Source organism: Diabrotica undecimpunctata, chromosome 8 (genome assembly GCF_040954645.1).
Source record: "Diabrotica undecimpunctata isolate CICGRU chromosome 8, icDiaUnde3, whole genome shotgun sequence".
Classification (NCBI taxonomy): domain Eukaryota; kingdom Metazoa; phylum Arthropoda; class Insecta; order Coleoptera; family Chrysomelidae; genus Diabrotica; species Diabrotica undecimpunctata.
This window is the reverse complement of record NC_092810.1, coordinates 108,361,563-108,375,813: the sequence shown is the minus strand read 5'-3', so window position 1 is coordinate 108,375,813 and position 14,251 is coordinate 108,361,563. Positions and strand designations below refer to the sequence as shown.

General features: G+C 34.8%; 1 protein-coding gene across 2 annotated transcripts in view; it reads right to left on the bottom strand.

The window, feature by feature from the left end:
- TkR99D (Tachykinin-like receptor at 99D) overlaps window positions 1-14,251 on the bottom strand; it is a 90,250-nt gene that overhangs the window by 35,591 nt on the left and 40,408 nt on the right. For both annotated transcript variants that reach the window (XM_072541603.1, XM_072541604.1), the window contains exons 2-3: window positions 4,821-4,933; window positions 948-1,109 (exon numbers count right to left, since the gene is read on the bottom strand). In XM_072541603.1, the coding sequence (XP_072397704.1) occupies window positions 948-1,109; window positions 4,821-4,887 (229 nt within the window). In that variant the 5' untranslated portion in view covers window positions 4,888-4,933. The remainder of the gene's footprint in view (window positions 1-947; window positions 1,110-4,820; window positions 4,934-14,251) is intronic.

Genomic DNA, 14,251 nt, shown 5'->3' with positions numbered 1-14,251 from the left:
GTAAAATAGACAACGGTTGATGGATCCAAATTCAAGACATTCGCATTCAATGTCAACAATCCTGGAATAAAAACTAAATATTACGCGCTAATCGATAAGAACCCATAGGATTTTTTCAAAATATTTATTACAAATGAATGTATCGGTTCGGGAGACAAATATATATGCAGAGTAGAAATTTAAGCTAAAAACTCCATTTTATACATAAAAAACAAAGACTTGGACGTGTACTAATAGAGACGAGATGGACAAATTCTCTGGTATTCTGATGGGCCTTCTCAAAGCACCGCAGCTCAGCGATTATTGGAGTAAAAATTGTTTATGCTAGAATAGTTTCAGCAAAATAATGACGAGAAACCATTTCGATTAGCTTCTGTCCATGTGGTATTTCAATAATAATGCTTTTGAAAAATGTTCAAAAAGTAATTGTACCCAAAGAAAATATCTGTATAGATGAAACAATGGTGTCATTCCAGTGACGCCTGAAATTTAAACAGTATATTGAAGATAAACGCCACAAATTTGGAATAAAGCTATACAAGTTGTATATCGAAAATGGACATACTTTCAATATGAAGGTATACTGTGAAAAACACAAAGGACCTGTAGGTCTATTATACTTAGTGCTCTCTGCAACTTAGAGCTGTCACAAAATGTTTAAATTCTTGTGTCAGTAGTTTCAGATTCAACAAATGGCACCCTATTCTTAAGCTAATATAAATAAAACTAACGGATATCAGTGCTAGATGGTGTTGTTTCTAAAAACTGTTTCGTTTAAAACTTTTAGATGCAACACTATCTAGTATTGATATCCGTTAATTTTATTTTTATTGTACTGAAGATGGAGAGCAAATTGTGGATTAAACTCCGAAACTAGACACAGAAAAAACAGGAAATAGTTGGTTACCTATAACCTAACAAGAATTTATTATTTATTTAGTACTTACACAAGAAATAGTTGGTTACTGTTCTCATTCTTTTGTTAGTCCAAATGATCCATATCACAATTACATTTCCTCCTATTGCTGTTATTACCATTACAGCATAAAATGCGCACCAAAAAATTTGCCTCCATAGGGGTAAGATAAACTGTACAGCTGGAGAAAATGCTACAATTATATAAAACTTAAATTTAGGTGTTTATCGTATATTGGTTTTACATGTAATAATACAAATATTATGTAATATATAAAACGATTATCCAATTATAATTATTAAGAATTATTAAAAAAAATATTTTAGAAAAATAATAAACCATTAATAGGCCTAAGTTGCAGATATCAAATGTCTCCAGGAAATCTACGAGAATTAATAAGTACTAAGTGTCTATTACGGGTTTGCTCAATTGAAACCCATTTTTGATCCGGAAAAAAATTATTGGCAAATATATCAAATACAGTACGTTAAGTTTTGGATTAGATATTGCAAACTACATAAAGCGGTAAAATCAGTAAGATCGCCTCTTACAAGGTAATTGTAATTCTCCGATCCCCTCCGACATCTTAGCCTTAGACTCCTAGACAGAAAACGAGAAGACGAAAACCATTTAGTAACACATAAAAACGCAAGGAATATGCATCTACGTCCGTCGATTTTTGTTTTGCTTACGTATACCCAATTCATTTCTTATAACGTAAACTCGATAAAAATATACTGACCATTATAAGGAGGTGCATTTGTATCGGTTTTTACAAATTTTGGGCTATAGCCTCAGGTTGATCGTAGATGATGTCTTTTAATTGTCCCCAAAAAAAAAAGTCCATGAGTGTAAGATCGGGAAATCGCATAGGCCACTTAATATCGCCTGTTCCACTGATAACTCGATTTGGGAAAGTATTGTACAAGTACTCCCTAATTATTTGAGCGTTGTGAACTGAACAGCCTTCTTTATGGAACCAAACATTCTCCAGATCTACATCAGGAAGAGAATAGCGGGACATTTAAAAACATGATTCTGTAACAAATCGAGGTATACTCTACTATCTTCTTCTTCTTTCAGTGCCTATTCGTTCCGAATATTGGCAATCATTCTGGCTACAATTATTTTATTGACTGATGCTTTAAATAGATTCGTTGTTGTTGTGGAGAACCATTTCCTCAGGTTCTTCAACCATGATATTCTCCTTCTCCCAATTCCTCGCTTTCCGAATACTTTACCCTGTAGGATTACCTTCAGTAATCTGTAACTCTACTATCTAAGTTCCCCTTAATAAATAATGGACCTGTTATTTTTCTTCCCATTCTAATCTTTTAAAAATATCTTCCAGAGCCTGATTGAAAAGTTTCGGTGATATTGTGTCACCCTTTCTCACGCTTCTATTTATTTGTATTGATTTTGTTCCTTCATAAACTTTAATTGTTGTTTTGGCTTCCTTATATATATATATATATATATATATATATATATATATATATATATATATATATATATATATATATATATATATATATTGGCTATTAGTTCTGTATATCTGTGGTAAATTCTGCTGTTAATCAAAGAACTATTCACTGCCCAATGTTTGACACTGTCGAAAGCCTTTTTGAAATCTATGAACGCTATATATAGAGGAATGTGGTATTCATTTGCTCGTTCTATAAGTATTTTCATACTTAGTAAATGGTCACTTGTGCTGAATCCCTTTCTAAAACCAGTTTGTTCTTTCGACTGGTATCCGTAGAATTTTGTCGTTAATCTATTGGTTAAAATTTTTCTTAGGTATTTATACATTACATTGAGGAGTGTTATAGGACGGTAGTTTTTTATATCTGCTTTATCCCCTTTCTTGTGTAGGATAATGGTTACGGATTCCTTCCAGTTGTTTGGGATTCTTTTTTCATTTAATATCTTGTTAAAAAGGGAATGTAGAGTATTAGTTACCACTTCTTTATTTCTGATTTGCTTATTTCTGGCTGTAGCTCTGAGTTGACATTTTTTATTTTAGCCTTAAGTTGGTTTTTAATTTCTTCTGGTGGATCCTTTTTTGTTTTATATAATTCTGAGTAGAAATGGTGAATTATATTTATGATGTCATCTTTAATGTTTGTTTCTACTCCGTTTACATCTTTTATTTTGTTTATTTCACATTTACCTAATTTCGGTCTTAAGCATTTCATATTTTTGTTGTTCTGTATTACTTCTTCTATTTTTATTTCTTGTTCTTTTCTCTTATTTTCTTTTATCATTCTGCTTATTGTTTTATTGATTTCTACATATTCTATAGATTTCCTTTTGCCTTCTTCATTCAGCTTCCTTTTTTTATCCATAAGCTTCTTTGTTTCTGTTGATATATATAGTTGTTCTTTTTTAGATCCTTTTTTGCTATTTCTTTTCCTGATGTAATCATCGTTGCTGTAAGTATGTTGTCTATTTCGTCTATATCTTTATCATCACTGTCTAATTTTTATGTAAGTTGTTCTTTTAATAGGTCTTTGTATATCTCTTTATACTACCCAGTAACACTAGCACAACATAAATGAAAAAAAAAAAAAAAAAAATCCGTCAACCTGTCAATAGAGACATACAATATAAGATTAATGTTCACGGATGAAAAAGTACATGAACTGGAAGTATTAACAAACATAAAATGGGATATCATACGCCTATCAGAAACTCGACGAAAAGAAGAAATACTGTATTATAAAGGAAATGAGAAGAATAGTAAATTTGGAGTAGAATATATAATAAATAAAGCTTTAAGTAAGCATGTCCAAATTATCAAAGGTATATCAGATCGTGTCGCCTATGTCATACTTAAAATAAAAAGAACATCAATTAAAATTATCCAGGTATATGCCCCCACGACAGCTTATGATGATGAAGATATCGAACTATTTTATGAAGATATATCAAAGGCCATGGAAGAAAAAAATCGTCTTACACTAGTAATTGGAGATTTCAATGTCAAACTGAGTAGAAAACTAAACAAAGAAGAAACAAAAATAGGAGATTTCGGGTATACTCAGAGAAATGATAGAGGTGCTACTTTGATGAACTACCTAGAAGAAAAGCATCTATACGCAATGAACTCCTTTTACAAAAGAAAGTCCCAACGAAAATGGACATGCATCAGCCCTAATGGATCCACAAAAAATGAGATCGACTACATACTATCCACGGAACGATATATCATTAAATATGTAACAGTTCTTAACAGATTCACAACAGGTAGCGATCACAGGATGGTCAGAGAAAAAATTAGTATTGACAGTAACTATGAAAAATAATTAGAGACTGGGATCTAGCAGATAAAAACAAACTAGGGCAATATAAAGAGTTCACGGTTAAGAATCATAAAATAACATTTCATTACAATATTAAAATACAGGTTGTTCCATTTAAGAAAACTCAGAAAATAGTTATTCCAAGTTTCGACCAACCCTGTGTATCAAAATACTATATTAAACTATATTAAAAATCTTCTACAATTCTACAGTCTGTTGATTTTGCTACGAAATTAATGAAAAAACGTAGTTATTTTTTAAGCTACCTCGTATAACACTGCTAAAACTTATATTAAAAATAAAACGAAAACATTAGGACGAGTCAAAAAATGTAAAAATATAGAGTGTGTTCAAAAAAAAAATGTGTTCCATCTTGTCAATATTGATGGCTCTGTATATTTAAAAATAGTTGTGGAGTATAGTCCTATTTATGCTCCAACTTTTACCTAAATAATTTTTTTCGTTTCTCTTACAACAAATTAATAAATGGACTTCCTCGCATTAATGCCGCACCCTGTATAACTATTCTTTCGTATCAAATTAGAACTTTCTACTTTGGCATTTTACGTCTCTTAAATACTAATTATTATAAGACTTACATGAATTAAAGGAGAAGTTACATTTACAGATGACTGAATCTACACATTCTGGAATAGTAGAATTCATAATCCTTTCTTGTCTGAATTTCTGTTAAAATTGTAGTTCGCAAACACTGTAACAAATAATTATTTAATAGTAAAAAATTTAATAAGATTAAATGTATTATAAAAATAATTAAAAAACGAATAATTCTAGGCAGTGTTTATAAGTAAATCGTCTTTTCTTGGCAGATTGCAGGCCTTACTCGACTAAGTAACTTACGACTTACTAAGAGTGCCTTTATTCAGGTTTGAGATATGCAAAGGTGTCGGAAGTAAGACAACAATAACGGAAAAGAAGTTAGAAATTGGCAAATACCTAACAGTATGATGCCTGAACGATACAAAAACAAACATATACTTAAACTTAGAAATGAAAAAGCGCATATATAAATCTGTAGTTAGGTCTGTAAAACCAGACTGCTGAAACTAGACCAGAAACTAGCCCAACAATAAAGTACCTGAAAAAAAAAAAGTGAAATGAGCATCCTAAAAATAATAACTGGAAAGGCACTCATGAAAAAATCTAGAAGTAGTAACATTAGAAACACGTTCAATATAGACAATATAGATAAATTTTTAATAGAAGCATAATATGTAGCCACACTGACAGAATGGCACAAAGCAGTAAATAGTTAGAATAGCCCGGGATAACTCACATAGTCGAGGAAAGAGAATACGTGGGCCTAAAAAGAGATCTAATAACAATATTCTAGTAAAATAAAAAGCGTTTTTAAATAAAAACAGGCATTATAGCTAGTAAAAGTAGTAGTAGAATAGTAATGTAAAAAAATATTGTATTACTTTTTCCCTTTTATTAATAATTTATTTAAAACGACCTTAGTCAAAATTCAAATCTTTCTGACCATTAATTTGTAATATGTTGTTGGGCAAACCTTCATTTTCGTCTCAGTAATTTTCCTCTTAATATATTTTTTATTTAACATGTAAGAACTTAATGTTAATAAAGTTATTTACATTATTTTTAACATTATTTTTGTTTCACCTTATCACTTTATCGGTTACTTTTTCTTGTAGGTCTTGAAAACGAATTTCTACATATTCGAAAGCTCGAGTAATAAAAAATAGTCTTCTAACAGCACTTTTATTGATTCCAACCCACTTAAACTCATTGTTATATATACCGTCAAACGGCAATGAGGTCTCAATCTGCCTACTTCTCAGTGTAGAGGACGACCGGTATTACCCTATGTAGCTGCTTTTATACCCTTAGGATGCGCGGAAACGGTCTAAGCGGGATCGGTTGGCGCGAGAGGTCGCTGAAGCAGCAGTCGCCATATTGCCGACAGTATTTTAGCGTCATCGCACGTGTTTAAGCTATTAGGGCGTTTTTCAATTTTGATGGCTTCACAAATGATTCTCGTTTTAAAGAGTGAATAGAAGCGATGGTTTTTGGCTTTTCGAAATCTATTTTAAGATCTTCCGAGGAGGAGGTTGTCAATCCTCTACCGGACGCGTCCCCAGGTGGCGGATAGGGGAATGCCTCCCAGATATGGGTGGTATCGGGGAAATGAAATACCCGACGCGGACCAAAACTGACAACAGTAGCGTCTGACCCAGAGTGGGCGGCTGCAAACAGCGTCTGACCCAGAGTGGGCGGCTGAACAATAGGTCCTCCAAAAGGGGGTTGTGGCGTTAGGCGTTAGCAACCTAGCACACTTAAAAAAATCCAAGGGCTAACGAACAATTGGCAGAAATGAAAAATTTTAAAATTAATACCCGGGTGGCAATCCACACCTCCGAAGGAGGGAGCCCCATCGGATACGGGGGGGGGGGGCACTTCTGCTTTGAGTTCAACAAACCCGGCTTCGAAACTCAACCGAAGACAAAGACAGAGAAAACTAAGAATCGGCACATGGAATGTGCAGGGCTGGAGAACAAAAGCCAGTGAAGTAACATCAGAATTCGAAAAGATGAATCTCGATATCCTCGTCACAACGGAAACAAAAAAGAAAGGAAACGGCACGGAAAGAATAGGGGAACTAATCCATTGTTGGAGCGGAGTAGAAAAAAAAGACCGCGCAAAAGCTGGAGTTGGAATTCTACTAAAGAAGAAATGGGAAAAATTTATAGACGATTGGGAACCCATAAACGAGAGAATTGCCAAACTGAAAATCAAGATGTACGGCAGAGAAATTATAATACTAGCAACATACGGTCCAACGGAAGACAGTCCAGCCAATGAGAAAGAACGATTTATCGGACAACTTCAAGAACAAATGGATAAGAGAAAACCTAAACAAGAAATAATAATAGTGGGGGATCTAAATGGAAGAGTCGGAAGAAAAGACAATGACAGAACAGTTGGTCCATTTGGAGAAGACACAATTAACGACAACGGAGAAAGATTGGTAGAACTATGTGAAGTAAATGATTTGAAAATTATGAACGGATTTTACAAACACAAAAATATACATAAGTACACATGGACTCAAGAGACAAGAAAACTAAGATCCATTATTGACTACATTATCATGAACCACAAAAGCTCCATCAAAGTGAAAGACATCAGAGTGAAAAGAGGGGCAGAGTGTGGAACAGATCACAAACTTGTGGTGGCATGGATGGAATTCCCCTATATCTGGACAAAACAAAAACATACATCGATTGTTACAACGGGAACGACAATAAACGAAAAGAGGCTCAAATTACATCTATTGCAGGAAGAATCAATAAAAGATTTATACAAAAGAAGACTAGACCAAAAACTAGAAGAATTCAGATATGACACGTTAGATGAAATGCATGAACACATAAAAACCTGCCTGATTTCAGCGGCCTTAGAAGCTCTTGGAGAAGACGACCAAAGGAACACCCATCAGAATATCAAATTAAGGGAAGACACATTGAAATGCATAAAAGAAAAGAAAAAACTACACATAACATACCTAAACACCAAAAAACAGGAAGACTTAGACGTATATAGAGCGAAAAACAGAGAGGTAAAGAAAAGAGTAACAAATGAAAAGAACGAACGATGGGAACAAGCATGCACAGAGATAGAACGACATATCGGAGGAACGAGAAATTCAGAATCATGGCGAATATTAAAAGCACTTCAACGAAATAAGACAGAGAAAACCCAGATCGGCAAAATCAGTGAAAACGAGTGGCAAGAATACTACGTAGAACTACTTACAGAAAACCGTCCCCAATTTCAGGAAGAGAATATAGAACATGCAGGAAATGGGGCATACGACCAGATAGAAATAAGCCTGGCAGAAGTTAAGAGAGCAATCAAGACATTGAAGAACAAAAAAGCCAAAGGACCCGGAGGAATACCAAACGAACTAATTAAAAACGGAACGGAAAAGTTATTCCGCATGCTACATAGAATGTTCGAAAGAGGACTAAATGGAGAAGAAATACCTGCGGAATGGACACAAGCATACATCACATCCATACATAAGAAAGGAAACAGGAAAAAATGTGAAAACTATAGAGGAATTAGTATAATATCGTCGGTAGGTAGACTTTACGGGAAAATTATTAAGGAAAAACTAGAAACTGAAATAATAGGAAAAATTGGAGAAGACCAAGCAGGGTTCACAGTAGGAAAATCATGCCTAGATCATACGTACACATTAGAACAACTGATAGAGAAGAAAATGGCAAAAGGTAGACCGGTCCATCTGGCCTTTGTTGATCTAAAGAAAGCATATGACTCAATACCTAGAGTCAAATTATGGGAAGCAATGAATGATCTCGGAATCCGACAAACACTAATAAAAGCAGTTAAAGCACTATACAAAGAAAACAAAGTAGCTATTAAATGTGGAAATAAAGCCTACAATCCATTTAAGACGACAAAAGGACTTCTACAAGGCTGTGCTACGTCCCCTACTCTGTTTAAAATATTCTTGGAAAAGACACTCAAACCATGGAGGAGAAAGTGCGAAGGAATGGGCATACCAGTAAGAGACGAATACCTATACACCTTAAGTTTTGCCGACGATCAAGTAGTCATCGCACAAGATGAAGAAGATCTCAGCTTTATGCTCGTAAAACTAGAAGAAGAATATAAAAACAACGGAATGGAAATAAACTTAGAGAAAACCGAATACCTAACAACAGAAAATAAGGATATGAGAAACCTAGAGATAGACTAGGGAAGACAAATAAATGGAACAGATAAATTCAAGTATTTAGGAACCATAATATCGAACCAGGGAACAACAGAAGAAGATATAAACAACAGACTGAGACAAACAAGAAACTGTATAAGACAACTAAACTCAGTGTTGTGGGATAAGAACATTACGATAAAGACAAAAAAGAGAATATATAACACCCTGACAAGAAGTATCCTGACATATGGGTCCGAAAACTGGACAATAAACAAGAGAAATAGAGGTAGAATAAGAGCAGTAGAAATGGAGTTCCTGAGGAGAAGCTGTAGACTTACAAAAAGAGACAGAATTGAAAACGCAGAGATTAAGCGGAGAATGGGAGTGCAATTAGACATAATCGACTATATAGAGGAGAAGAGACTATCCTGGTACGGCCACGTCAGAAGAGCGGACAGAGGACGCTGGATAAACAAAATCACAGAATGGAGCCCGATTGGAAGAAGAAAGAGAGGAAGACCCCGAAGGTCATTCAGAGATGAAATCGACGAGGCTATGGAGAAAAGAACCCTGCGAGATGGAGACTGGAATGACAGGGCAAATTGGAGAAAACGGTTGAGTGAAGGAAGACAGTGAAAACTGTGGAAATCCTTAGTAGTAGTAGTATTTTAAGATCTGTCTGATATAATGTTGGGCTAGGGCTGAAGTAGTATCGGAATGTTTTACAGATATCGAATATTCGTAAATACGGTTGTGGATTTATCGGTTTGTCTGTTGTATGTATGTTCGTGGGCAACTGGAACAAGGTATATCGTAGACACCATGGTCTTCATTGGGGATTTGTTTAGAGGGTTAAGAGTTTTACTGATCTTGTCAGTACCACATTTAATAAAAGGTAGAAAGATTTTGGGTTGATTGAGCAGCAACGTTTCGGGGTAATGGGGTTTAGATGTTTTTGAATGCTTCTATTGATTTGGGTTCTGTGGTAGTGGTTTTGTAAGAGTGTTTGCCTTATTGAATTGATTTCGAAGATTTGTGATTGTCGTCGCTTAGTCTTATGGAACGGGAAACAAAACTGTTGATAACTGAATTGAGTTAGAAGGAGATGATGATGTGACTTGGCATTGATATAACGGTTTGTATGGATGGGTTTTATATTTATTTATGGAAGTATATATGATCGTATTCTTATTATTTGATAACAAATTTGCAACTTCATTTTCGTCAAAAAATTAATGATAAGTGGCTTTTCCTTGACTTTCTATACACTCAGTTACTCTATTGGGCATTGACCAAATTAAGTGGTCTATATCATATTGCGGAATACTCATCTGGATTCCTCTTATGGCATTCCACAGGTTTTCTAAGATTACTGGAGGAGCAATCGATTTAGGTTTCGACCTACCATATTCCACACATGTTCAATGGGTGACAAATCACCTGATCTTCACAGTTACTCCAAAGTCTCTATACTAGATTCTTGAATGAACTCCTTGGTTTCACGGGCAATATGAAGTCTTGCGTTATTCTGTTGAAAGATAGTATTTGGAATGGTTTCTAGGTAGGAATATAAAACTGGTTGCAGTTCTTCACCAATATATCTTTGAGCTATCAGAATGTCGATAATAAGAACTAGAGGTGATCTGCTTCCTAAACATGGCACCCCATACCATATTGCTTGGATTTCTTGCTATATGACGTTAAACTTCTTCTTCTTCTCGTGCCACTCCTAGCGGAGATTGGAAATCATCATGGCCACTGCGACTTTGTTAGCAGCGCACCTAAAAAGTTCAATCGAACTACACCCGAACCATTCACGTAGATTACGAAGCCACGATATTTTTCTTCTTCCCACACTTCTTTTGCCCTTAATTTTGCCCTGCATGATATTTCTTAAAAGTTCGTACTTTTCACCTCTCACAATGTGCCCCAAGTATTCCATCTTTCTAGTTTTTATCTCATTTAGAATTTCGCATCTTTTGTCTAAAGTTTGGAGTACTTGCGTGTTAGTGACGCGGTCCATCCATGATATTCTGAGAATGCGCCTATAGCACCACATCTCGAAAGCTTCGATGTTTTTTGTGGTCAACTGTTTTAGTGTCCAAGCCTCTACTCCATACAACAGGGTAGAAAAGACATAACACCGCAGCATTCGTATTCGTAACTTTATACTGATATCACGATTGCAAAAGAGTTTGCGCATTCTATTAAAGACTGATCTAGCGATTTCTATTCTACATCTAATCTCTTTTGTTTGATCAGTATCGTCTGTGATCCAAGCACCTAGATATTTATAACAGGACACACGCTCAATCGTTGTATTGTCTATTACAAGATTAGCTCTGATGTTCTTTGATTTCGTGATTACCATAAATTTAGTTTTTTTTCAAATTAATTTTCAAGCCGTAACTGTTACAGTATATATTGAGACTTTGAACGAGATGTTGTAGTTCTACTAGGGTTCCCGTTAGGAGAACCGTATCGTCAGCATACCTTATATTGTTGATCGTCTCACCATTTATTATCAGACCAAGATCTTCTTCCTCGAGTGCTTGTTCACAAATAGCTTCACTATACAGATTAAATAAAAGTGGCGACAAGATGCATCCCTGCCGGACTCCTCGACGGATTTGAATTTCTTCTGTTAGCCTACCCTCAACCTTCACATTTGCTGTTTGATTCCAATATAGGTTGCATATAATTCGAATATCTCGGCTGTCTATATTTTTCTTTATTAGAATTTGTCGTAGTGGTTCATGTTGTACTTTGTCAAAGGCCTTTTCGAAATCAATAAAGCAGGTGTAAATTTCTTGGTTCATGTCTAAGCATCTCTGTGAGAGAACGTTCATTGCAAACAGAGCCTCCCTTGTACCCAGCCCTTTTCTGAATCCCATCTGAGTGTTACTGTCTACGTCTAATTTCCTATAGATCCTATTATGGATTATTTTCAGGAACAGTTTTAGAGTAAGACTCATCAAAGCTATCGTACGATATTCGCTGCATTCCCTTGTATTTGCCTTTTTTGGCAGTAGTATAAAGGTCGAATGGAGCCATTCCCTAGGTATTATTCCAGTTCTATATATTGTGTTAAATAGATCTAGGTGTATTTTAATAGATTCATCGTCCATAAGTTTGAGCAGTTCTACGGGAATTTCATCAGGACCGGGGGCCTTACCACTTTTCGCTTGTTTGATTGCATAATCTATTTCTTCTCTGATTATATCAGGCCCTGTATCATCTATATATTCGTTTGAGATTTCTTGTCTATCTTTGTCATCAAAAAGTTGTGATATGTATTCTGTCCATCGATTCATTTTTTGTTGTAAATCTGTTATGAGTAAACCATCTGTATCTTTGATCTGTCCTGTCTGTGTTGTTCTTCTCCTTCCTGTCATTTCTTTAATCTTTTTGTGTACATTAAAAAAGTCATATTTTCGCTCCAGTTGTTCCAACTCCTGGCATTGCTCACTTAGCCATCTTTCTCTAGCTTCTCTTATTTTCTTTTTTATCAGTTTATCTGTTTCTTTGTATCTTATCGGATTATTTGTTTTGTGTACCCTTCTTTCACACATCAACTGTAGTATTTCCTCATTCATCCATTCTTTATGTTTCCTTTCTTTCGGTGTTAAATTTTCTCTCCCTGCCAGCATTACGGCATGTTTAATATTCTCCCATTTTTGGTCTATGTTATCAGTATTTCTATTCAGTTTCTCTATATTTTGTAAATTTTCTTTGATGTTCACTATTGTTTTCTCTTTTATATGTTGTTCACTCAGTCTTCTCACGTCAATTTGTTTCTGTATGTGTTTTTGAATGATCTTTAGTTTTATTCTTAATGTGACTACTACAGGATTGTGATCCGAGCCTATATCTGCTCCTGGGTAGGTTTTAGCTGAGAGTATAGAGTTGCGGAATCTTTGTCTAACAAGGACAAAGTCAATTTGATTTCTGACTACTCTACCTTTGGTGTCACTCGGAGATTTCCATGTGTACAGTCGTCTGTTAGGTAACTTGAAAAGAGTGTTAGCAACTACTAACTCCTCCGCTTGACAAAATTGTACCATACGGTCTCCGGACGTTAAACAGTCAAGTCTATATTTCGTCTCTCGCCTTTTCTACGCGCCCTTCATTATTACCCAAATAAAAGCTAGATTCATCACTGAAGTAGACAAAATTCCATTGGCCATTCCAGTTTTGCTGAATTCTGCACTATTCTTAGCGTCGATCCATATGCTGTGTTGTCAAAGGTAACACCAAAATCGGACGGTAAGCCCGGTAGTTCCATTCCAAGTAATCTTTCATTAAGTATTCTTCTTGAGACTACCCATCCTGTAGCTGTAACTAAATCATCTCTTACTTGCTGTACACTGCCCCGTCTATTTCTGAGAACAAGTAGTCTAAGATGGCGCAAATCACGGCCTTGCAATATTTTAGGACATCCAGACCCTCCACGATGCCGATATGTCTCCTCGTTGGACCTTCTCCTCCAATCTCTTAATACCGTTGGTGGATTAGCTTTAACCCTTTGTAAAATTTCTCGTAAACCAAAATTGACCTCGTTCATGCCTATAATGAGTCCTTTTTCGAAGTTGCTTAAATGACGAAATTGCTGACGACCGCGAACTCTTGGCATCTTACATATTTTGGGTAAAACGGAATAATCCAAAAAGACTAAAACTTAAAAATAAACCCAAGTTAAATACCTAGAAATAAACTTTCTTGTCCTTTTTATTTTTGTAAAAAAAAGAAGAAAACTACAATTAAAGAAAAGATAGCGGGGTAAAAACTTACTATTACATATATATTTTACTCAATATATATATATATATATATATATATATATATATATATATATATATATATATATATATATATATATATATATTTTACTCAATATATATATATATATATATATATATATATATATATATATATATATAACTATGTGATAATTAAGTCGAAAATATATAAGTGACAAAAACTGGTAAGATAAATCCAAATTACATACTTTTAAATTGTTTAAAGTAGGGGCGCTTGGTTAGAAATAATGAAGGGCACCTAGTGACTACTATGATTGTTGGTTCTCGCTAAAATGATGCAACACAATGCGGGTCCGCAAACACTTAACGAGGTACTGTTAATACAACAAAATAATACCCTCTTTCAGGAAAATTATGCAAGGTCCCAGAATGAACAGATGCTGTACACGGCATGGAAACAGACGGAAATGGAGAAGATTTACGCTACAGATAGAGTAAATCAGCTCCAACTTCAGTTAGATAACTTACAAAAATTAAATAAAAG